At 38.7% G+C, this 26420-nt stretch overlaps 1 protein-coding gene across 3 annotated transcripts in view; it reads right to left on the reverse strand.

Moving 5' to 3' along the window:
• F13A1 (coagulation factor XIII A chain) overlaps positions 1-26420 on the reverse strand; it is a 564207-nt gene that overhangs the window by 428284 nt on the left and 109503 nt on the right. For 2 of the 3 annotated variants that reach the window (XM_083359938.1, XM_083359937.1), the window contains 3 exons: positions 25515-25651; positions 22245-22388; positions 13205-13392 (listed from right to left, as the gene is read on the reverse strand). In XM_083359938.1, the coding sequence (XP_083216064.1) occupies positions 13359-13392; positions 22245-22388; positions 25515-25651 (315 nt within the window). In that variant the 3' untranslated portion in view covers positions 13205-13358. Of the gene's footprint in view, positions 1-13204; positions 13393-20377; positions 22389-25514; positions 25652-26420 lie in introns of those variants that run through there. The other variant, XR_014492156.1, reaches the window with a different exon arrangement.

Genomic DNA, 26420 nt, shown 5'->3' on the forward strand with positions numbered 1-26420 from the left:
TCCAGTTTAAAGCAAAAAGGCCAATCAAAGAAAGAGGAAGCAAGGTGGACCACCAACACTTCATAATGACCAAACACTCCTATAGTTTTCCTTACCATGATGAAATTTCTGCAATTTTTTTTATTTAAAACATATATAGAGATAAATCAGTGTATAGTATGTAAACATTGCATGTTTTTTTTCTTATCATCCTTTTTTTTTGGCAATGTCTATGCACTGCTCCATATGCAAACTGTGGGATGTTTCACGCATTAAGAACTACATGCGTAGAGATAAGCCATCATGATGCTTAAGGCCACTCTGTGGATTCTGTTTTGTTTCCAAATCTGTTCTTGGCTGCCAGAAATCCCCACTTCATCTTACCTTCCTAGCAGAGTTTGTGGCAGTTAAAACGATTCAGAGGCAGCCATGGTTCAATTTAATTGAGAACATTACACAGAAGGAGGCTTAGCTCTGGTAGTAAAAAGCCTGGACTATACTACATCTCTGCATGCAGAACTCAGCAAAATGTGCTTCCCTGATGAGCTTGTTTACTATGAGCAGTACTATATTTTTTTTTATCTTCTTAAGGTAGAACAAGGCAAAAAAATTTTCCCGGTCCAAATAAAAGTTAACTTATTTTAACAACCATTCCTTGTGTTTCCTTGATCCCATACAATGTCCAAAACCTATGCTGAAATGTCCTTCTTAATTTCTCTTTTGTTCCTTGATCCCTAGTTAGAAAAAAAGGTATCTTTCTACTTATTTCATTTTCTGGGAATTGCTGTATCAATATCTTGTATTCTGCATTTAGGCTGCAGCTACACTCAACTTCTCACTCATTTGACCTCTCCCTTATGCCCTGTCATATACCAAAACAGATCCATCTAAGTGCAATAGCACTTAGACTTATATACCGCTTCACACTGCTTTACAGACCTCTCTAAGAGGTTTACAGAATCAGCAATTGCCCCCAATAATGAGGGCCTCATTTTACCAACCTCAGAAGGATGGAAGGCTGAGTCAATCCTGAGTTGGTCTACTATCTTGTAGAAGGTCCTACACAGGAAGCTGAGGTCACGGTATTCATGTAACATTGAATTTCCAGTTTGAAATTTGTTCACTTTTGAAGAGCTTTGGATATATTATTGGCTGTTGCAAGAAAGGTGATTATCCACGGAAAGTTGGTCAATTCTGAAAGCTGAGTTAATAACATTTGTCAAACTTCCCCCTTTGAATTGACTCTTTATGAACAGAAAGGCAAGATTGGACAATATGATTCCAGATGATATAGGATTGATATATATATATATATATTGTGCATACTGACAACTTAATCAAAGGGGGAAGTTTGACAAATATTAACTCAGTTTTCAGAATTGACCAACTTTCCATGGATATATATGGACACACAAATATTGACAGTATTATATTAATTATTGTAGAAAAATATTATTTTAAGGTTTTTTGTTGTATATCATATGTTATGTTTTTAACTTTTAAGCTCTCTTTTTTCTTATGCATTTTATTTAATTTAATAATTTAATAATTTGATTTCTATACTGCCCTTCTCCCGAAGGACTCAGGGCGGTGAACAGGGCAATACACAATAAAAATATTATACAAAAATTAAAAAATCATTAAACATTATGCCCTAAAAATTAATACATATTACAATTAAAACTATTTATAAAAACCCAACCCCATCCCATCAGACCAGGCCAGCTTGTTCGAAAAAGAAAGTTTTGAGATCGCGCCGGAAGGAGCGAAGGTCGGGGGCCATCCGGAGCTCAACCGGTAAGCTGTTCCAAAGGTCTGGCGCGCCCACAGAGAACGCTCTCCCCCTGGGGGTCACCAATCGGCATTCTTTGATCGGTGGCACCCTGAGGAGGCCCTCTCTGTGGGAGCACACTGGACGGAGGGAAGTTGACGCCGGCCGCAGGTGTTGCCGTAGGTAATCCGGACCCATGCCATGAAGGGCTTTGTAAGTCATCACTAACACCTTGAACCTCACCCGGAGAGCAACCGGTAGCCAATGCAGCTCGCGGAGCAAAGGTGTAACATGGGAGTATTGGGAAACTCCCAAGACAACTCGCGCGGCTGCATTCTGCACCAGCTGGAGTCTCCGGGTGGACCTCAAGGGCAGCCCCATGTAGAGAGCATTACAGTAGTCTAGACGAGAGGTCACGAGCGCATGAGTGACTGTGCGCAAGGCATCCCAGTCTAGATAGGGCCGCAACTGGCGCCCCAGGCGAACCTGGGCAAAGGCCCCCCTAGTCACAGCTCCAATATGCTCTTCCAAAGAGAGCTGTGAATCTAGAAGGACCCCCAAGTTGCGGGCCCTATCTACGGGGGGTAATAACTCACCCCCCATGGCCAATGATGGGATAATCGGAATTTCCCGGGATGCCGGCACGAACAGCCACTCAGTCTTGTCAGGGTTGAGTCGAAGCCTGTTCCTCCCCATCCATCCTCCCCATTTTATGTTTAGTTTGCATCATTTCATACTCTTAAAACCATAGTTTCTTATTGAATAGATTGGAATTACATTAAGAGTTTTGTTTTCAATTGTTTACTAGTTTATTTGGAATAGGACATAAAAACGCCAAAACCTTTGGATTGTCCTCTATATGCTGTCACTGCAAAATCCACACGAACCATGATATTTTTTGTTGTTGTTCATTTCTTCTATATTAGACAAACATTTTAGCCTGCAGCGTGATGTTTGTTTTCCTTTTTACATTTTTTTTCATTTTCTGGTTTTCTTTTTGGCGGTTTATACAGGCACAGAATAATGCTTTTTCGGTATTATTATAAAGATTTATTTTTATTTTTATTTATTTTAATTCCATTTATATCCCGCCCTTCTCCGAAGACTCAGGGCGGCTTACAAACTTAGCAGTAGCCTTCATTCTATGTATATGCCTGCTTGTTAGGGCTTTCACACACACACACCCAAGCGGCATTATTACAAAGTCAGCTTAATTGCCCCCAACAATCTGGGTCCTCATTTTACCGACCTCGGAAGGATGGAAGGCTGAGTCAACCTTGAGCCTGGTGGGATGCGAACTTGCACTAATTGCAGGCTAATTGCACTAATTGCAGGCTGCACTAATTGTTGCTTTGCAATAAATCTACCACTGCTGTTTTTGGTAAATTAGTCAATCACTGCCACCATGAAATTCTAGATTTATGAAGTAATCATCCTCCAAAATATTGAATGGACTCAGTGCTTCATAAACCAGTTTCACTAATTCTCTTATCATAACCGGCTTCTACAGGAAATCCTTACCCTTTGCCCTCAGCAGCTGACACTGGTTAGCTTTTAGATCATTCTCCTCAGGGAAATTACACAGCACTGGGCAGTCTTAAGCAGCATTTTTCATTCTGTGAATGAAACTGCAGGAAAAGCATTAAACTTTCCCGTTTTGGTGAATGACAGAGAGAATCTGCATAAAATACATGTGCTAAAGTATGTATATGTATATGTATATGTATATGTATATGTATATGTATATGTATGTGTATGTGTATATGTATATGTATATGTATATGTATATGTATATGAAAAAAAATACTTCTTCGATATAATTCGATTGTTGTCGCCAGGCAGGGTGGAGGTTGTTTTTATTGTTTGTATATTGGGTTTTTATATTTTTGGGTTTTTTATTTTTAGATTTTCTAAAATGAATGAATGAATGAATGAATGAATGAATGAATGAATAATCTCTCATGACTGGAAAAATTATAGGTGGGTGACTATAGCTGGCTGCCTGTTCTGAGAATGGTGTCTGTTTTGTAGATGGTTATTTTGAGGATCTTTAGTTATCTCCACTTTCCATTTTCATTGTATTCATCTTTAAATTTAATTCATCTCCAGACACAGAGCATTTTAATGCTGCCCCTGATGCTCTTAGAACTATATTTGGGCATGGCAATACTCATGGGCTGAAATGACAGAATCCACTAAATACTAAACAGGAGTTAGCAAGGCATATTTTATTTTATTTTTATTTTTATTCCATTTATATCCCGCCCTTCTCCGAAGACTCAGGGCGGCTTACAAGCTTAGCAGTAGCCTTCATTCTATGTATATGCCTGCTTGTTAGGGCTTTCATACACCCCCCAAAGCGGCATTATTACAAAGTCAGCTTAATTGCCCCCAACAAATCTGGGTCCTCATTTTACCTACCTCGGAAGGATGGAAGGCTGAGTCAACCTTGAGCCTGGTGGGATGCGAACCTGCACTAATTGCAGGCAGCTGGTGTTACTTAAGGAGGCATTAGCCCACTGCTCCACAAAGGCTCCTCTATAACTCTTCCATTCTCATATGGTGCTACAAAATAAATGTGCCATGGGTTTATTTGAAGTCTGTTTCACAGAATAAGTGAAGACAACTCTTACACACAATGAACTACAACTTACTTAACTTCGTGTTAGCCCATTTTATCCCAGCCTAACTATGATTTGAATTTAACTATGACATCCCTCAACCTCCAATACTTTTTCAAAACACCAAGCCAGAGCAGCAAATCATCTAGACAACTTGCAATGATTACTCTTCAACTTTAATATTTGATCTTAACAGCCAATAAGGATGGCTTCCGGATATTGCTGAAGTACAGCTCTCAACCTCTCAGACAGCCTGGCCAATGGGAAGGGAAGGATGCTAGCCATGTTCAACAGCATCTGAAGAGCCATGGTTTCTATGCGGATTTTTCAGTTGTCATAGAACTAGAATCTTTTCTATAATTAAAAAGAGGTGGTCATATGTATTCCCACTTTAATTTTTTGCAGGGCCCTGCCTCATTGATGGTGTCATACATTTCTGCTCTTTCTGAAATCTCCAATACCTCTAAGCAGGTATCTCAAGTCTCTAATGTGCTCTTAAAAGAAACCCAGAGCCTAAAATGCTAAAAAGCAGGCAAAAAGGTTCCCTTTCTTTGGTGATGTCATTGCCCCATCTGATGCAGTGGTTTATTTTTTTTTAAAGACAGCTCCTGATTTCAAAAGATTATCCCAGTATGTTAGAGAATACAACCTCTATAGGGTTATGGATCCTAAACAGCAAGCAGAATGGATTCCTTTTAAAAAAAGTTTGCAACATTTTTGTTTTTTAAAGAAACCCCAGTGTCGCATTTGGCAGGCTTCATAGCCTCTTGGGGCTGTCACCCTTTTACTGAGATGTCTGCTTCCAAATAAATAAACTTCAGTGGCAAACTCATTAGCACTTGCTGGTGTGTACTACTTGGCGGAGTCTCTTCTTCTGATTTAGGGTACTGTGACACTTTAGCGACACGCTGAGCAGGTGGCTGGGCCAAAATAGCAGAGGAATGAGCTGTTAGCTGAAATAATAGCAGCCAACTATCAAATCTCACCAATAGCAGGTTGATCCCATGTGGGCGCGAGGAGTCTCCTTGACACATGGAAGGAAGCATTCTTCTATCAAGATGTGGCCACCCAACCTGACAAATTGACAGGTTCACCTATCTCCCTATTGCATGTCCCTTGCCTCTTCATAGGGACGTGGTGGCTCAGTGGGTTAGGACGCTGAGCTTGTCGACCAGATGGTTGGCAGTTTGGCGGGTCGAATCCCGAGTGCAATGTAACAGAGTGAGCGCCTGTTACTTGTCCCAGCTTCTGCCAACTTAGCAGTTCGAAAGCACGTAAAAAAATGCAAGTAGAAAAATAGGGACCACTACGGTGGGAAGGTAACAGTGTTTTGTGCACCTTTGGCATCTAGTCATGCCGGCCACATGACCATGGAGACATCCTCGGACAAGAGCTGGCTCTTCGGCTTTGAAACGGAGATGAACACTGGCCCCTAGAGTTGGAAATGACTAGCACGCATGTGCGGGGGAACCTTTACCTTACCTTTACCTGCCTCTTCATAGTAAGCCTGCCAGCTTCTCTCCATGAAGCATGACAGCCAGTGTTCCCTTACTGCTCTTTCTTTGTTGAGTGTTGTTTGTTCACTAGGCTCAGTCATTACCTGTGGTGAAGACAAGCTCTCTCTCTTTTCCATCTCCACATATGGAGGCTTAGTAGTCCAGCATTTGAATTTCACTGCCACTACAGATGGCAGGGTAGAGCGAGTAGCTTATTTAGGGAATGTAAGGAAAGCCATATGGCACATTCAATCCTTTGGTGACAATTTCTACCTCCAGTATCCATTACTACCAGAAGATAGGGCTGACCCTGAGGTTTCCTTCCTTTCCTCCCCCTATGCCTAATTTATTTTCCCTATTTCTGTTATAGAGGAAGGTTTTCCTCTGCCCGAAGCTAACAAAACAAGTTCGTTGATTCTTTATCTAAGTGTCCCAACAGGATAGGGATTTGAAATCCTTTAGGTCCAAAGCTCATCTGCCCCAGTCCTGATCATCTGGAGGTATTCCTTGGTTAAGTTGTCTTGACTTTAGTGAGGAAAATCAATGTTCTGATGAATGGGATTGTTTAATAGACGAATTGGCGGAAGGAATGTGTCTTTGTAGCTCACTATTGTGTCTCTCACTATTATGTTGGAGGAGACTCCCTCCAGTACACACTGTTCACAATAAATACTGCAATGAGGCTTGATTATTTGCTTCAGGTCCTGCTTTTTGATCCCCCACCTTGGAAATAGCCAGGTACAGAGCCTGGTGAAAAGAAGGAAAGGGAATGATAAATATTATCTCCAACTTCAGAGAGGAAAATACATCAAACCAAATTAAGAATCATAGAACTGTAGACCTTAGTAGTTCTTCTTAATCAACTTAAGGAACATTTTAAATTAATCAATCTAATTCATACCTCTTGGTTATGCCAATGAGAGCAAGGCTTGTCTTCCATCCAGGGGCATAGCCTGGTATTAAACTTTTGTAACATACAGTAATATTGGACATAGATACATTTCAAAACTTCACACAGAGCTATGACAAGACTAGTCAGACTCTGGTTTCTGTCTGCATTCTTGCAACACACTAAGCCATGTTTTAGGTAAATGTGCATTGAGCACTGCACTATTCAAACTGGATTGCCGGAGCAAATACAAAGTTCACGAACTGGAAGAATGGATGCGCAGGGTAGAATCAGAGAGAAGGGTATGTAGAAAAAGGTAGGTTTCCTAAAAGCCCTTTTCTTTTGAGTTGTGAGATTCCTTCAGTTTATGGATGCTATGATGCTCCTAATTTTCCCAGACTAAATGGGGGGTTGATCTAAGTGAACAAGAATCTTTCAGATTCTATACAAGTTTTTGATTTGATAAGTTTACACGCTTGATAATCCCTGATTTGGAAGTCATGAAAAGTCTGCAAGTATAGCAGCTCCTGGGAGTGTCTGATGCACAGTTTATTGTCACATGCACTATTGAATGGGACACACGTGCGTCTGTTAGACACCTTTTCAGCGTAATTTACCACTAATAAAGAAATAAACAAATGGAAAAGGCAATGTGATTAACTAAACAAGCAATACGATAATAAAATATTAGCTAGAGATTCAAAATTGCCACATGGAAGAATTATATCAGGTTGATCTACAAAAAAAAAATGTTTTACCCTACTGTTTTCTTATGTATCTCCTACTGTATGTCCATTGGGTGTCTTTTGATTGGTGATGCCCAGAATATCCAAACGTCACATCATAAACATTTGATAAATGAATAAATCTCAGAGGCATAGCATCTCTCAGTTCATAGAGGAAAACAAAAATAGCTGTGTGTAAACCTTCAGCTCCCACCAAACTATCAGTTTGAAAGCATGCAAATGCAAGTAGATAAATAGGTACCACTTCGGAGGGAAGGTAACAGTGTTCTTTGTGCCTTGGCCTACAGTCATGTTGTCCACATGACCATGGAAGCATCTTTGGACAATGCTGGCTCCCTTGGCTAAGAAAGGGAGATGAGCAGTATCCCTGAGAATCAAGCACGACTGGCAAAGGAAACTACATTTTTTTAAAAAAACACCTTCAGATATTTTCAGAGGTACACGATGTAATATAATATCAGTACCTTTCTGACTGGAGAGTTTAAGAAAAGGAAAGTGGGATATGTAAATTCTATATATCACTTCCTACAATCCCACTGAGCACCAGACCCTAAGTGGTCCCTAAGCTGATCTTCACTATGACAGACCTTGGTACCTAATCACCTAAAAAGCTATGGCTTACAGGTTTGGTTCCCAGATGTTTTGAACCCCATAGAAAGATCTGTGGCCATTTACACCTTATAAGTCTGAAATAGGATGAAACTGGTCACTGGCTACCTGTGATCAATATAAAACACCATTCAAGATAAAAACAGAAATTTCCCTTCTCAGGGTATGTATGCATGTATATGGAAGTCATATAAAACTTCATATATGATAGGACATATGTCCTAATGTAACATTCATGTCTGGTCTGAGAGCTTAAGAAACAGAAGATAGACTGATACATCATCCTAAAAGTAAGACTTTTTTTAAAAAAAGGGCATTACTAAGAATTTAAAATCCACATTCTGATAGGCCAGGTGCATTATGGATCTGATTATTTGTGGGTAGTTGCAGAGAAAAGCAACTTTGGTCTACAGTATCATTCCTTAAAATAATCTGAAAACAAGTTAAAATATCCATGGAAAGGAATCAGTGAGTATCTTGGGATTGTTGAACACATGTGTCGCTTCACTTGCCTGTTTCATACACGGTATCCTAACTGCCTCGAAATAAAAAGAAAATTGGTTTAAGTCTACATGTTTTAATGTATTTTATGTATTTAAGCAATAGATAAACAATGTGTTTTAGCTGATTAACAGAAGAAGAAAAAAACATGATCACTACTGCAACTTGACAATGTTTATCCATGTGGCAGAGGTCAGGGACTTTGTGCATTTTAACTGTCTACTCAGATTATTCATTAGGACCTACTCCTGGGTTAATTAAGTGGCAATGGCAACAGTGCAAGCCTATTCAGAAATAACTCTTATTGAATATTGTGGGGTTCCATTTCAGAGAAAAAGATAAAATACACACTTAAAGAATTGATATCAATGTCTATTTTAATTAGAATCTTTTAAAATTGGCACGGAAATTAAATATATATACTAAGAGGTTGTTGTTGTTGTTGTTTTAAAAAAAACCTTGGACATGTACTTATAATATCTGTTCATATAGAATTCATAGTCATCAAATTAATTTTACTCGGATTTCAGGAGACACATTGTCCTTTTCAAAAAAAGTATGTTTCATTTTTGCCAGCTCCTGATAGGAAGCAAGGGAGAAAGAGACTACATTTGTAAATATTCTTTTGCCATTTTGATGATAAACTGCCAAGCTGTTCAAGGAAGAGTTTTCAAGTCAACTGTAACTCAATAGTTCCTGAGCTGAGCTTCTGCTTCTGGAATCAGATTTAATGTATTAAAGCTACAGTTAAGCATCCAGGTATTGATTGCACACTAATCAAAAGCAGATACATTTTCTGGCATTTAGCTGCTTTTGGCCAGTCAATAAGAAGATGGGGCCAAACTCAGAGCTAATATAACCTCGTTCAGATATTTGAAGAACCCTGGGAGTGGCTGAGCTTTGTCTATAACGTTTCTTTGTAAAGAACTATGTTGTTGTTAGCTGCGAAGTCGTGTCCGACCCATCGTGACCCTATGAACAATGTTCCTCCAGGCCTTCCTGTCCTCTACCATCTTCTGGAGTCCATTTAAGCTCACGCCTACTGCTTCAGTGACTCCATCCAGCCACCTCATTCTCTGTCATCCCCTTCTTCTATTGCCCTCAATCTTTCCCAACATTAGGCTCTTCTCCAGTGAGTCCTTCATTCTCATTAGGTGGCCAAAGTATTTGAGTTTCAACTTCAGGATCTGGCCTTCTAAAGAGCAGTCAGGGCTGATCTCCTCTAGGACTGACCAACTTGATCGCCTTGCAGTCCAAGGGACTCGCAGGAGTCTTCTCCAGCTCCACAGTCCAAAGGCCTCAATTCTTTGGCGCTCAGCCTTTCTTATGGTTCAACTTTCACTGCCATACATTGCAACTGGGAAGACCATAGCCTTGACTATACGCACTTTTGTTGACAGGGTGATATCTCTGCTTTTTAGTGTGCTGTCTAGATTTGCCATGGCTTTCCTCCCAAGGAGCAAGCGTCTTTTAATTTCTTGGCTACAGTCCCCATCTGCAGTGATCTTGAAGCCCAGGAAAATAAAATCTGTCACTACCTCCATTTCTTCCCCATTTATTTGCCAGGAATAGAGAGGGCCGGATGCCATGATCTTGGTTTTCTTAATGTTAAGTTTCAACCCAACTTTTGCACTCTCCTTCACCCGCAACAAGAGGTTCTTTAGTTCTTCTTCACTTTCTGCCATTAAAGTGGTATCATCTGCATATCTTAGGTTGTTAATATTTCTTCTGGCAATCTTAATTCCAACTTTTGATTCATCTAGCCGTGCCTTTCTCATGATGTGCTCTGCATATAAGTTAAATAGGCAGGGCGACAGTATACAACCTTGCCGGACTCCTTTCCCAATTTTGAACCAATCAGTGGTTCCGTGTCCAGTTCTCACTGTTGCTTCTTGGCCCACATATAGGTTTCTCAAGAGACAAATAAGATGGTCTGGTATGCCCATCTCTTTAAGAACTTGCCACAGTTTGTTATGATCCATGCAATCAAAGGCTTTAGCATAGTCAATGAAGCAGAAGTAGATGTTTTTCTGGAACTCCCTAGTTTTTTCCATGATCCAGCGTATGTTGGCAATTTGATCTCTAGTTCCTCTGCCTCTTTGAAATCCTGCCTGTACTTCTGGTAGTTCTCGATCCACATACTGCTGGAGTCTAGCTTGTAGGATTTTAAGCATAAATTTACTAGCATGTGAAATGAGTGCAATGGTGCGATAGTTTGAACATTCTTTGGCACTGCCTTTCTTTGGAATTGGAATGTAAACTGATCTTTTCCAATCCTGTGGCCACTGTTGAGTTTTCCAAATTTGCTGGCAAATTGAGTGTAGCACTTTTACTGCATCGTCTTTTAAGATTTTGAATAGCTCAGCTGGAATACTGTCACCTCCACTAGCTTTGTTGTTGCTCAGCTTTTCTAAGGCCCACATCACTTCACATTCTAGGATGTCTGGCTCGAGGTCAGTGACCACCTCATTGTGATTATCAGGGACGTTAAGCTCATTCTTGTATAGTTCTTCTGTGTAATTTTGCCACCTCTTCTTAATCTCTTCTGCCTCTGTTAGGTCCCTGACATTTTGGTCCTTTATCATGCCCATTTTTGCATTAAACGTTCCCTTCATCTCTCCAATTTTCTTGAAGAGATCTCTGGTCCTCCCTATTCTATTGTTTTCTTCTATTTCTTTGCACTGTTCATTTAAGAAGGCATTTGTATCTCTTCTAGCTATTCTCTGGAATTCTGCATTCAATTGGGCATATCTTTCTTTCCCCCCCTTGCCTTTCACTTCTCTCCTTTCCTCAGCTATTTGCAAAGCTTCCTCAGTCAGCCATTTTGCTTTCTTGCATTTCTTTTTCTTTGGCATGGTTTTGGTTGCTACCTGTTGTACAATGTTGCAAACCTCTGTCCATAGTTCTTCAAGCACTCTATCTATCAGATCTAATTCCTTAAATCTATTTGTCACCTCTACTGTATATTCAACAGGGATATGATTTATTTCATACCTGAGTGGCCTAGTGCTTTTCCGTACTTTCTTCAGTTTAAGCCTAAACTTTGCAATGAGAAGCTCATGGTCTGAGCTACAGTCAGCTCCTGGTCTTGTTTTTACTGAGTGTATAGAGCTTCTCCATCTTTGGCTGAAGAGCATATAGTCAATCTGATTTCTGTGTTGACCGTCTGGTGATGTCCATGTGTAGAGCTGTGTCTTGGGTTGTTGGAAAAGAGTGTTTGCCAAGACCATTGTATTCTCTTGACAAAATTCTATCAGCCTGTGCCCTGCTTCATTTTGTACTCCAAGGCCAAACTTGCCTGTTATTCCGGTTATCTTTTGGCTTCCTTCTTTAGCATTCCAATCCCCCATGATGATAAGGACATCATTTTTTGGTGTTAGTTCTATAAGGTGCTTTATGGCTTCATAGAACCGGTCAAGTTCATCCTCTTCAGCACTGGTGGTTGGGGTATAGACTTGGACTACTGTGATATTGAATGGTTTGGCTTGGATTCGAACTGAGATCATTCTGTCATTTTGAGGATTGTATCCCAGTATTGCTTTTCCTACTCTTTTATTGACTATGAAGGCTACTCCATTTCTTCTGAGGGATTCTTGCCCGCAGTAGTATACGTGATGGTCATCTGAATTCACCCATTCCTGTCTATTTTAGTTCGCTGATACCTAAGATGTTGATGTTCAGTCTATATACAGCCATAATGAAAAAGTAAACTCTGTCAAGTTGAGCTGAACGTTTTTTTTGTCTTGGAACATCCATTTCTTGGCAACAGCTTGCCCATTTTAGGAATGCCATTAGCTGCCATACATCGGGAGAAATTTACGGTTTGCTTTAGCTGGCTATATTCTTCAGGGCTTCTTAAGCAGAATATCTTCCATGACCAGTATGGTGTAGTGGCAACAACCCATAAATGGGGACCAAGGAAAATCAGCTGTAAGTTTTCCTTGACCATGTGATTGACTATTGGCTAGCTCCAGTGGTGGGATTCAAACATGTGAACAATTGGTTCTCTGTGTGGATGGCGCTTCTGGAAGTCTATTCTGGGCCTGGGCAACAAAAAAATAGCTACCGGTTCTGCCGAAGTAGTGTGAACTGGCTGAATCCCACCACTGGCTAGCTTGCATTGCTCGGCCCAACCAACTTTGTAGGATTTATATTTGACTATTGTGTTGGGCTCCTTAGTGAAAGACAGGTAAATAAGCAAGTAATCGACCTGAGCTTGCTGAACGAGCACTGGACCAACAACCTTGAGCGCAGCCTCCAGAGTCCCTCCTAAACTTGCTACCAAATTGCCATTTTTTTAAATGTAAACAAAGGGAATTTACAAAATACATGGAAAATAACTTTATCAACTACTTTTAATAAGTGGAATTGAATTGATACTGAACTATAAATTATATCTCTTGAAGGAGATGGGTGGACTAAAAAATAAGTAAGTAAATAAGTAATCAGTCATAGATTTTAACCTTCTTTGTTCGCCCCTTGCTATTTTTGGAGGGTGGAGTGGCCTGAAACAGGTTATTCAAGAGCCAAGTGAAGCTTTTAATGTGAAAAAGTTATATCTTTATTTCTAAAAAAAAAGATAGTGTTCTCTACTGGACCTTCCGTGTCCGATATGTCTAAATATGTCTCAAGTACAGTTTGTTCAATTTGTTTGCTGTTTAATGAGAAACAAAAGGAAGGAATTTTTCACATTTGGGGAAATGCTTCATCTTTTACTTTTTCCATTGTTATTTACAGGTTCAAATTTCATTTGTCCCCTTTGGACTTTTCAACTGTGGTTCTGAAAGACATAAGAGAACAAGAGCAGAAATACAAGATCATTGACATTTGTGAGAAATGCAACCACTACTTAAAGAAAATTTAAGCTTTGACTCAGCAGACCATCTACTGCAAAATAAGATGAATGGAAAGGAAGAGCCAAGAGCATAGGAGAGCCACAGATGCCTCAGGAAAAGAAAAAAGAAATAAAAAAAGGAGGGAGGAGAAGGAAAGGAATATTTTTTCCTGTCATCTTAACCAGGAATACTTAAAAAGCTTCTGGATTTTTGCATCAGAGGGACACAGATAAAAATCACTGCAATGTTTTACTAACTTTTAAAGTCTGTATTGTTATTTTTTAAAATATTTTTGTTTTTATTAATTGAATGCATAAAGCAAGCCAAAGGAAAAGATGGACAATTCTGTAGATAAAGCATTAAAGAAGGAAAAGAAAAATATACAAGACATATATTCACAGATTTGTATACATCAATATAATGTCTTGATAAGCATTTCAATAAAAGGTAGCTGCATTTCATTATAATCATCTATAGCTATTCTATGTCAATAAATAATTCATTCATTTTATTGCCAATAACATGATTTCTGTAAACTCTGCAGCAGTTGGGATATTTTTTTTACCCATCTAATGCTGAAGAATAAATGATGGCATGGGGAATCTACTTTGCCCTTTTGAGAGTTTTTCACATACTAAATTGACATTACGTGATAATCCAGTTCGCAGAATAAAAGCACGATCATACAGAAATAAATTAATTGAAAGCTTGGGTGTAGACTTTGGATCAACGAGTAGACAAAACTGGTGAGTTTGTATTATTTTTCATTCTAAAGGACTAATATTATCAGCCTAGCACAACTCTGTGGCAGGATTTACAATCAGAATATCTATTGATGTTCCAATTTGGACCTGCAGTAATTTCAGCCTTGGTTGCATCTAATCTATTATAAGCGCTCATTAAAATCTGTGACACAGCCCCCCCCCCCTTACATTTACTCCATATAAAATTCTGCCGGTGATGGATCAATTTAATATGTAAACTTTAATGGTTGAATGGAATAAAAAAATGGGGGGACAATGCAAAGAAATGCTAATAAGAATATGAAAAAACCTCAGTAGATTACATGTTATTCAACAAAAAAATATTTTGGATCTTTTGGACTCCATTGAGAAAATCATTATTTTGTTGAAAACGCAATCAGATTAATGCTTCATTTGAACATATGTTTATACAGTGTCCTGTCTTTGTTCCTTCAGGGGATGGCATTCCAAAGATATGACTGTCAAGTATCCGTTTTGTGGAGGAATCCCAAAGGTGCTTTTTCAAGAAGCAACTGGATTTTCTTGTTTTTCCTTGAAGATGTTTCGCTTCTCATCCAAGAAGCTTCTTCAGCTCTGACTGAATGGTGGGGAATGGAAGGATCTATATTCCTTACAGACAGCTGGTCGTTTGCATTCTTTTAGAGAGCCGTTGAAGCCACTTGGGGGTTTTTTCTGTGACCTCAGGGTCACCTGATGAGTGCAAATGGGTGTGAAGCGAAATGACTTCAGAGAAAAACAAGGAAGTCCAGTTGCTTCTTGAGAAAGCACGTTTGAGAAAACCATGACCTGGATGACTGAGAATCTCCATAGATGTTTGTGGAGGAATGTCCAGATGTTTTCATTTTTTCCAAAAACGAACTCGATTGTGCAACTTCAGATTCTTAAATGTTCTTTTTTTTTTGAACCATATTCCTAACACATGGAAACTGACATCTAGACACATTCTGTGCTGTAATAGTTGGTTACATAGTCAGCCAGATGTTTAGACTGAATTTGACATTTTTATCCATCTATAGAGTCCTTCCCATTTCAGCTTAGTTCACGTTTTTAGTGTTCAGTCACAAGGTCCAGCAAAGCAGACATTTTGCATTGTGGCTTTAAAATGCGTCTGAGGATCATCTGGCTTGTCATTCATTCTTCTCTTTAATATTCCCTTCCCCACTGGGGCTAAATGGAAACCTACAAGTATGAAAGCCTTCCCATGCTGGCTCTGTCATAATTTGCTTTTGCTTTATAATCTAGAAAGAACCGCTGTGCCTTCCAGCCCCAGATGTTGTTTCATGGCCTGTGAAGGACTATTGGTGTGCCAGGAGGAACTTATATTGCATCCCTCTTGATGGATAATCAGGAATTAAAGAGCCTTTCCTGGCCTCTTGCAAACAACACCATTCTGTATACAGCTGGATAGGTGCTCATGTATTTGCTATTGTCATTTGGCCAAAGACTCTTTAGCCCCTAGAGCAACAGGCTTAGAAAACAATTCTGCAAGGACTAGAGAGTACCCTATATACATTTATATATTGAAAGATACAGGTTCAGTTCCTGCTGATGGGGAAACAGTGTCTGTAAGTTTGACACGACCACATAGCTCATAGGCTACTACTGGACAGTACTTGCTCTTTGATCATGTAATATAACCAAAACATTTGCATATTTTCTACTCTGAGGCAAAAATGAGTCGATAAGTGGGAAATACTTGTCAATACATACCAACTTATTCCATTTTTTTCAATGATTCATTAAAAAAAACTGGTTGTCTAAGAAATCCACATTCCTGTTAGGTAAACTCTTCATAAATTTCTAGCAATGTATTTATTTATCTGATTCATTTTGGTGATTGCCCCTAAATATGCTCTGATACATTAAAATGCCACTTAACTGTGATTTCTGGTTTATCAGCATAGCTCTTGAAGTACACTTTGATTTTATCCCACCTTCTCAGATATAGGCCTATTTTGCAACTTTTTCCAGACACTCACTCATCTGTCCCAGATACTAACTCAACTTGCATGTTTTGTTTCTATGTGTGCGTATGCATGTGTGCACTCTTACACACAGCCCTTATTCCTTTTGCTATTTTAAAATATGTTTGGCATTTGGCTGAAGCTATAAATAACATCAAAAGTTAAAAATGAAGGGATGCTCTTGTGACATAAATGAAAGGGCCTTAACACTTGAAAGTAGATCTGTGATGTGGCTTTTGAGGATCAAGCAATAAAATTTGGAGCTGGTCATCCTGCAAAAATGGCATGAATGCACTGCGGTCACTTCCAGCTGAATACACCAGAAAGTGCCTGCTTAAGGCAGGTGAAAAGACAGGTCTGGGCATTTTATTTTGAAAGCAGAGGTCTTCTATTCTTAGCTGCTGAAGGAAGCTGGTGTCTGGGCTTGCTTGTTGATGCCGCTGTAAGACAGCTTGTGGCATTCTCGTTTTTCTTTCCTCCCTCAGGAGCTTCAGTCAGACTGAAGTGGGATGAGAGATGAAGCTGTCCATTGCCCTATGTCGTCTTGTATTTTCTGCTCAGTGATGGAGATGTTGGTGCTCCATTTTCTCTGCTTCCCTCTTGGAAGCAAACAAACTGAAATGGGAATAGTTGGTATTGCCGGATCCAATTTGGGTCGGTCACCAGGACCAGAGATTTTGTCTTCTGAGGTTTTGGACTCAGGCTGGAGCCCATTTTCAGGGAACTTCTCTCTGAAGTTCCCTGATTGACGCAGATTAGATCCTGGCACATTATCCTGGGTCAAAAATATTCGCCTTCATTCATAGTTGACATTGTTTTCATTTGCTATGCAGAGAAGCAGAGGAGCAAACAATATCAATATCACTACACCAAAGTGTAGTGCAGACCTAAACTAAAGCAGCAATAATCAGTAGGCTTACCAAGAAATATTCTTATTGAACTCAGTAGGATTCCCCTCAGAGCAAAAGGATTGCACTGTGGGCTGTGTTTTGGACAGCTAGTCTAGAGAAGAGCAAGTGACTAAGAACAGGTGCAATTTGCACTGTGGCATTTTGCAGAGGGAGAATCTCAGCCTTCAGGTTGTGTTATCCTTTTCAAAGCTTCTCAGTTTTCCTGGTTGTACAAAGAACAAGGAAGAAGGAATAGAATATTGTTTCCTCCACACAGACTCCCAGATTTTTGAGGGAAAATCATAGTATTAATAGAGACCTTTTTTGCAGGGATGCAGTGGCTCAGTGGGTTAGGATGCTGAGCTTATCGATCAGAACATCGGGAGTTTGGCAGGTCGAATCCCGAGTGCCGCGTAACAGAGTGAGTGCCTGTTACTCATCCCAGCTTCTGCCAACCTAGCAGTTCGAAAGCACGTAAAAATGCAAGTAGAAAAATAGGGACCACTACGGTGGGAAGGTAACAGTGTTCCATGCGCCTTTGGCGTCTAGTCATGTCTGCCACATGACCACAGAGACATCCTTGGACAAGCGCTGGCTCTTCGGCTTTGAAACGGAGATGAGCACCGGCCCCTAGAGTTGGAAACGACTAGCAGGCATGTGCGGGGGAACGTTTACCTTTACCTTTTTGCAGAGTGTTTCCAACCCATGTACTGTACTTGTCATGCATAATTGTCTGTGTGCAGGACTATTCTCCCATTATATGAAAACACTCGACATATTGATAAATGCTTGGAGAAGGTCTGCTTCTCAGAACCATTGCATGAAAAGATCTTGTAATAAAACCCATGTTTTTAATGAAAAGTACTTATGACAGGAGGGATGTTGGAGCAGTGAAGCAGTACGATAAAAGGAATTTGGACATCCAAGAACATAGAAACTTGATTGCTAAGAAGTTCACAGAATGATCAGGTTGGAAGGGATTTTAAAGGTCTTTCATCCAACTTCTACTCAGGGCAGGAATCTTAATACCATCTTAGACAAATGGCTGTCCAACCTTTGCTTGAAAATGTACAGTGATGGAGCAGCCATGACTGCAGGAGGCAGGTTGTTCTACTCCTTAATAGTCAATTCCTTATTTGAATTTGGATCTGTAAAGTTTCCACCCATTTGTTTTGTCCTATCCTCTGGAACTATGAAGAATAAATCCACACTGTTTTCTTTATCGCAGCCCTTCAAGCATCTGAAGACTACTGGGACTTCTTTTCTTTGTCTTCTCTTTCTTTCAGGCTCAACTTACCCAGTTTCTTTAACCATGGATTTAGCTTTCAATCCCCTCACTAACTTCATTCTTAGCCTTTCATACTTTTTCCCATCAAATCCTAACTCTCAAAGTTGGGAGAAATGGCAATTATTTTTTAACTTACACAATACTGATTGCAAAAGCGGTCAGTCTTTTATCATCTTGCTGAAAGTCATGTATTTGCCTTGGTCAAATATTTAATCAAACAATTAAATAATTAGGTTGCAGAGGAAGCCACGTTTACTTACAGAGCATGAATGCAAATATATTCTATGGCAATGTGATCACCAATATCTCAGCTGATGTTTAAAAAGAAACTTAGCTAAATGAAAGATAGAAAATTGCTTAATTAAAGTTTACTTGCCTTTCATATAGCCCCATGTAGATTTATTTAAAAGGAAGTTTATTCAATTGAGCTTACACCGAGAAAATATATAAAGAAAGCTATAAGTCAAGTATTGATCCCAGTTTTCCTGGTAACTTTAAATATATGACTCACTTTAGTTTTCTCAAATATGATTTTTCTATTTTCCGAGAGCTCTGAAATTCTTTTGCTCTCCATGCAAATATTTTTAAAAAGCCAAACTCTGCTTAGTTCCCAAGAAAACCAGGGTAAGCTTAGATCCTGCTGCTTGCTGTGACATACTGTAGATATTATCAACTGTGTAAGTAATCACTTTCTTGATGAAATGAAAAACCAAAGTTAAAGTGGTAATTTTGATCTAGAGGATTTGCAGATGTGATCAGTGGCTCTCTTGGGTGTTGTGGTGTACAGCAAATCCCTGATTTATGACAATACGTGAACCTATCATGTAAAATCCAGCACACTTAGGAAATGGCAGATTAGGATCAGGCTGTCCAAAGGGATTAAAATATAGGTGTCTTCATGAAGTCAAAATACACTCTAAATTCAACCAACCAGAACTGGAAGAGACACATGCAGGCAAGGTGATTCTTTTATTGCATTAGTTTGTGGTAATAGAATAGAATACTTTATTGGCCATGTGTGATTGGACACACAAGGAATTTGTCTTGGTGGAAAAGCTCTCAGTGTACACATAAACAAGAAAGTAATATAATCCTAAGATATCAAGAAGAAAAGCTGAGAAAGATGATAGTAATACAGCCATACTACATGGGTAAATATCCTTAGATATAAGCTCTTAAGACACAAAGTGAAAAGCAGATTAACAGTAGTTGACTTTGGTGTAAAGCAGCATAATCAGATTTTACATACAAACTGACTTCATTAACAATGCACACTTAATTAGATAATTTCTCAAAGGAATAAACTCATGACACATTCAAGAGTTGCTTAAGAGGCTTATTATCCATGACCACTTAAAGTTACATTGCTGGGGGGGCCTTTAGTTACAAGCTATTTCCACAAATTCCATCCAACTAAACTAAACTGAGACTTGACATAGAATATTCCACAAGCAACTTTTCTTCTGAAACAATGGATTGGCTCCAGGTCAAAAGAAATGATTTTGATGATAATTGTGAAAATGTAAAGTCTTCCTTGCCAGATTCATGAGTCTGGCCATATAGTTTTCCCGGCAACAGTAGGTGTCTGGTAGTATCATTTCAGACAAATGTTATTAAAAGACAAAAGTGTTTATGAATTACAGCTCAGTTGCTTTTCAGTAAAATATGTTTGTCTGCTAGTAGACTCCCCCTGATTTTTTTTGGCTCTGCAGGTAGTCCTTGACTTACAACAGCTTGTTTAGTGACCATTTGAAGCTGCAACAGCACTGGAAAAAGTGACATGACTGTTTTTCACTCTTATGAGTAGACCATTGCAGCATCCCCATGGTTACATGATCAAAATTCAGATGCTTGGCAGCTGACTCATATTTATGATGACTGCAGTGTTCTGAGGTCATGATCCCCTTTTGCAACTTCTGACAAGAAAAGTAAATGGGAAAGCCAGATTCCCTTAATAACTGTATTACTGAATTTAACAGCTGCAGTAATTCACTAAACAACTGTGGCAAGAAAGGTTGCAAAACTCACTTAACAAATGTCTCACTTAGCAATAAAAATGTTGGGCTCAATTGTGGTCATAAATCGAGGACTACCTGCATAGACTTCTGTGGCTGCCCTATTACAGTGTTGGTAACAGTACAAAATGTATTTTGTATTGTCATCTTCTGAGTTGTTCCCATCCAAATAGTAACCATGGTTTTGCTTAGCTCTTTGAAAACAGAGTTGGCTAGGTAGTGCCACCTTGTAAGTTTCAATAAAGTAAATTTCCATGATATAAAAAAAAATCTGGAGCAGATTTCTTAATTTGTTTAACAATATAGCATGGCTATGGTAATCTTGTCTATGAAGGAATGCAGCTTGTGGATCAGTGTCCAAGGGTTGGATTTAACCCCTTACAATCTCTCTACCAAAACAGAGATGTGAAGTCGTCACTGAGCCATGCAAGGACCGTTAGGATAACCTTTAAGGGTGGAATGAGTTTTTTTATCCTCTTATATATCATCCTAGATGCCTCTGCTGATATTCTAGCAAACTCAGCTCACAATCTGTATTCATTTAAAGGCAATAGTGAGCCACAATTAGCTATCGCCTAAGTCGGAATACTTTGGTTACGCTGATAGACCAATCATATTAATATTTGTAACTGAAATTGCTGGTAATCCACTTAAAGGAATGTATCTAAGCAGCTGCATTGACTGTTGGGAGGAGGTTCAAAATCCAGTCTGTTTGACACTGCGTGTCCATTCAAAAGGGGCACAGAGCTTGTGCAGATTTTGATTTCACCCACTTCAGACATAGCTACATCTGTGCTTCTATTCTCAGAGATGCCCTCTGGATATATATGACTTGCTAACAGAAGTGTTAAAGTAAATCTCATGACTTCTTTAAGTCTTCCCCATTAAAATCAAGGTGACTTTTACACATCGGAACCTCGACAGTTCTTAAACTGCTGGTAAAAGTGTAGTTATCATGAAAGGTGTGTGTGAGGTGGGGTGGGGGAGATAAAAATTCAACCTATGTTTTCTGAATCCAACTCTATACATACATCTAAGCTTGTTGGGAATAAAGATAACAAAGAGAACATTTTATTGTCCTGATTTTTTTATCTTTAAAAATATCCACAGAATGTCGAGTTTTAATTAAAACTAACATTCAGAATGCTCCAGAAGCTGAAATATTTTAAAATTTGCCTGATTTTAATATGTAACATCATACATTCTTATTATTAGTTGGGAACATTATCACCTAAACTAATTCACATTGAGTAATTTTCTGTTGTTTGAAATAATTCTGTTTTTATTGGTGCTCAGTTATTCTCTTTTAGTGATGCTTATGTTAGTTTGGGATGAAAGAAGAATCAGTCCAGTACTAAACCTCAGCAAAGAAGTTGATGGGCAAAGAAAATCAGTGTAAGTAAACTTGTACTGTTGGTGTGTAATTTGGTGTGGTGGTATAAAGAGTGTTGTATCAGGAAGTAGGAGACTCGCTTCTTAAAATTGCTTCTGGGCCATCTATCTTATTCTCAATCCAAATCTCATGAGTGCGAGGCTTAGTGTGCAATCACAATCCCTTAGTTTAACAGATTTTACAGTGTTGTTTGTGACAAAAGTGGGGATTATGTACGGTACCTCATGTAATTAACTTTCAGGAAAGGCAGAATACAAATGAATGTGTGGAGTGTATATGTTTATATGAACTTGATCTTTCATCATTTTGAGGGGGGAAAAACCCTCTGAAAATAAACTGAAAAAAAATAGTAAGCATATGTGCAGAATGTATGTTTGGCAACTTTTGGATTAGGGCATTTGAAAGTACAATTCTTTCTTATACTTTCCTGTAATGAAATGTGGAAATCATTGAACAGAAAAGGAAAGAGAGAAAGATATTTACTCAGCACTCTGAATACTGATGTCCAGCTCGCCGTAGACATGTCGTAAGGCATCACAATTCAAGCTTGAAATCAACTTTCGTAAGCCATGCTGCTTTGGAACATATTTATCTTCCCAGATCAAGGTTGAATTCCTTGGAATCTCTCTGCAATGAAATACAATAATGCAAACATAGTTTGACATGGTTTATAAATCTAATATATAAACCAGCATCCTGGTAGTAGAAAAAAGAGTTTGTGATATGAAGGAAAAACCTACCTCCAATTATTGGGGTTGTTTTAAAGCCTAAAAAAAAGTACATGCATCTCAACAATTTCAGGAAATGCACAATCATCACTGTTTTTTGAGACAAGTTATGAATGAGATCTTCTGCTTATTTAATTTACAAGGTAGTTGTAAGAAGAATGGATGGATTTACATCAGGGACTGTAGTATTAGATAGAGCTTTGTTAAAAAAAATAAAATTTGCTCAGTTTTTTTTCTAGATATAGATCTGACTTCACACTGTATATATTTGTCTTCACTTGTCTGTTTCTTTTTCCTACCTTGCGCAAATTATTTAAATCAAAATAATAATGGTGTTATTAGTGGTTACTCCAGTGCTGTGTCCCCATTTAAATCCAAGACTCTTAATGAAAAAAATACTTATGGAAGGTGGTACTGGATATTCATGGATCTGCTTAGCATGTGGTTTGACTTTTACATCTTTAAGCTTTAATTTAATAACAAGCAGTTTCAGAATTGTTTCCACTTAAGCCTTGACTCTATAGTATCATGAACAAAACAAAATCTTGAATGCTCGTTAAAGCTGGTTACTGCATTGTAGTAGAACATAGATTTTTGTATAAATCTTGCTGGCTTAAAATAACCCCTTGCATATAATTTTGTCAAGGAAGAAATAATGCAATCTAGAAGACTGGACATGGCATTTCCAAAAAGACTTGTTCAGAAATAAGTAAAAAACAAAACTGGAATGCATCCCAGAGGGAAAAAAGTATTAATTTTTTGCTAATGGAATAAAACCAAACTAATTCAATTGTCTTGGAGTAATGTGGTGATGGATGATTCTTGGTAATGTGTTGAGCCATCAAAGTGGACTGGTCATTTATCATCTTCAATATAATGAGGAAAATGGGATGAATATTTAAACAATCTGTGATGGTTTATTTTCTATTACTTTAACGTACCACAATCATGCCAAATGAAAATGCAATTCAGTACTTGTATTAACATTTACAACACATATTGGAATAGTTCCATAATTTAACACAAGAACAGGAAACCTAGAGCTCACAAGTGACTGCTAAATTACAGCTTCAACAGCTCCAAATAACATTGACAATGATATAAGATACTGGAAATTGCTGTTCAGCAATATCTAGACCAGGGATCCCAACCTTGGCAACTTTAAGACTTGTGGACTTCAACTCCCAGAATTCTGGGAGTTGAAGTCCACAGGTCTTAAAGTTCCCAAGGTTGGGGACCCCTGATCTAGAGGATTGTAAATTCCTTGCTCTTGATCGTATTCTTAAAACTACTCTTTCGATATCGTTTTAAAAAATAAATATAAAAATGGTGGCAAAAAATCAGTAACATATTTAGAACAATTTAAAAATAATAGAACCAGTTATGTTACAATTATTACTGAAATAAAAAAAAAGATTTATTTGATTATTTAGTCTCCGGATAATTAGTAAAAGAGAATTTTCCTTGCAATGAAGTTTGAACCTTAAGTGAAATTCTCTCCCTACTCAAAACTCAGCGAATCTTCACTATTAACAAGCAGGTTCAATCTGTATATTAATGCAGTGTCGGTAATCTGTGTTTTTTTTAACTGTTACTTTAAAAAATCCAGTTCTTGTGGTGAAAGGAAGAAAGAAAGAAAGAAAGAAAGAAAGAAAGAAAGAAAGAAAGAAAGAAAGAAAGAAAGAAAGAAAGAAAGAAAGAAAGAAAGAAAGGCTTTTCAATGGCCACCACTCCTTTTTCCCTATCGCCTATTGAGGGAGAGCTTCAGCGCATTAAGCTAGCATTCCCTTTGTGGGATCTGAAGTAGAGGAATTGGGAAGAAGGGTGAGAGGCTTTCTCTACAATAAGTAAATGAAATCACTGGAAAGGGAAGAGAAGAGAAGTTTGCAGATCACCAAATACATGTTGACCTGGAACTGTTTTCAGATTTATTTATTTTTTTTATTTTAATTCCATTTATATCCTGCCCTTCTCCGAAGACTCAGGGCGGCTTACAAGCTTAGCAGTAGCCTTCATTCTATGTATATGCCTGCTTATTAGGGCTTTCACACACACCCCAAGCGGCATTATTACAAAGTCAGCTTAATTGCCCCCAACAATCTGGGTCCTCATTTTACCTACCTCGGAAGGATGGAAGGCTGAGTCAACCTTGAGCCTGGTGGGATGTGAACCTGCAATAATTGCAGGCAGCTGGTGTTACTTAAGGAGACATTAGTCCACTGCTCCACCAAGGCTCAGTATTGACTCATTTAGGTGTCATGAGAATTTATAGAGGAATTTTTCATTGTTTAAAGCAGAGGTACCCAACCTTTTGGCTACCAGGAACCGGTTCCGTGGAGAAAGGTTTTTCCATGGACCAGAGATTGTGTGGTTTGTGTGCTGCCTGCATCCCATGGATAGGGCTTTGCTTGTTTGTGTGGCTTGGTTGCTGGCATGCGGCGGCCCGGTACCAGTCCATGGACCGGGGGTTGGGGACCCCTGGTTTAAGAAATTTGAGTTACATTATAAGAATGCCACAGCTTTGTAAAGTGTTTTATTACTCTCATCAATATCAGATGGACCACTAATGGTTACGAGGATGAGGCAGAGAAATGCTATCTTATTTCATGTTTTCTTAAAATAAGTGACATTTTAAATGAGTCTTGCTGGATTACATTTTCATAATTTAGCTGCTAAACTATTCCAGTAACATATTACTGTAACTTTAAGTTATTTTGTTCATTATTTGGATATAGTAGCTTGCTGTCACTGATGCCTGGGGAAGAAATACAGTTTTATAATGATCAATTCCTCTAATTCAGAGATATTTGGAGGTAATCATCTCCTAAATTCCCAGTTAGCAGAACCTTGCTAGCTGCAGTTCCTTGGAGTTATAATCCTGATACACCCAAAGGACAAATGGTTGGAGAAGATTGGTTTCATGCCCTCAACAGAGAAGCTGATATTGCTCAAATATGATGGCACATGTAGTGTTCATTTTGTTACGAATACCCAGAAAACTATGCCATAATAGGCCTTGCCTTACCTGAATAATTTTGAGACTGGTTTTAGCACACCAGGGCCATCAAGTCGGACCCAGACATTGGTGAGATCTTGCTTCAGTGGGTTGGGGAACTCCACTATTACCGTCATGTCCTTACCAACAACTTTCTCTCCAGGAACCTGCAGGAAAAAACCCCCAAAGGCTAAAATCAAATAACAATAAATTGAATTATTGCAACATTTTCTAATCTTGTCCCTTTCACTTTCTTGGATGACAGTTGCCCTCTTCCCTTGCTAATTCATATCTTAATTTTATGCCTTCAGGTCAATCTTGTCTTCTGGGGATTGCTGGAAAATCACAGGCACTGTGATTTTCTTGCCAATATTTTTGGAAATGGCTTACCATTTCTTTCTTCTATCTTCCTGAGAGCCTCCTACCCAAACTTACCCAGTTGGCCTTATGTCTAAGGCAGGAGTAGAATGCACCAGATTCTAGCCCTGGTGCCTTTATCTGCTATATTAAACTAGTTTTCCACTCTTCTCTTGCTAACATGCCTTTATACGACTGCCCCATATAAAGTCTAGTTACATCAAAACTAGTTCTTTGCAGTAATGTGCTCTGTGGCTGTCTATCTTTGAAAGATATTTGAAAGCTCCCACTCTACAGAGTGCAACTCATAGTTATGGGATGAGGTACAACATAAGCTGCCTATTTCAAAGATTTAGGATCCAAAATTTTGTTGTGGTGCTAAGACTGGCTTTAAGGCCTTTCTTGTAGGGTATTAGACAAGGTGGGCAATTAGAGGTGTACCTTTCTAAGTCGGTGAAATATCCTTCTAAAGTAGAACTATATTTCTAGGCCCCCGAAGGCTCTTTGTTCCAACTTTCTTTTAATTGGCATTTAAGTTGTTCTGAATTTAACTGCTGCTGTTTGAAATTTTTATGCTTT

Source organism: Vipera ursinii (genome assembly GCF_947247035.1).
Source record: "Vipera ursinii genome assembly, chromosome: 3".
Classification (NCBI taxonomy): Eukaryota; Metazoa; Chordata; class Lepidosauria; order Squamata; family Viperidae; genus Vipera; species Vipera ursinii.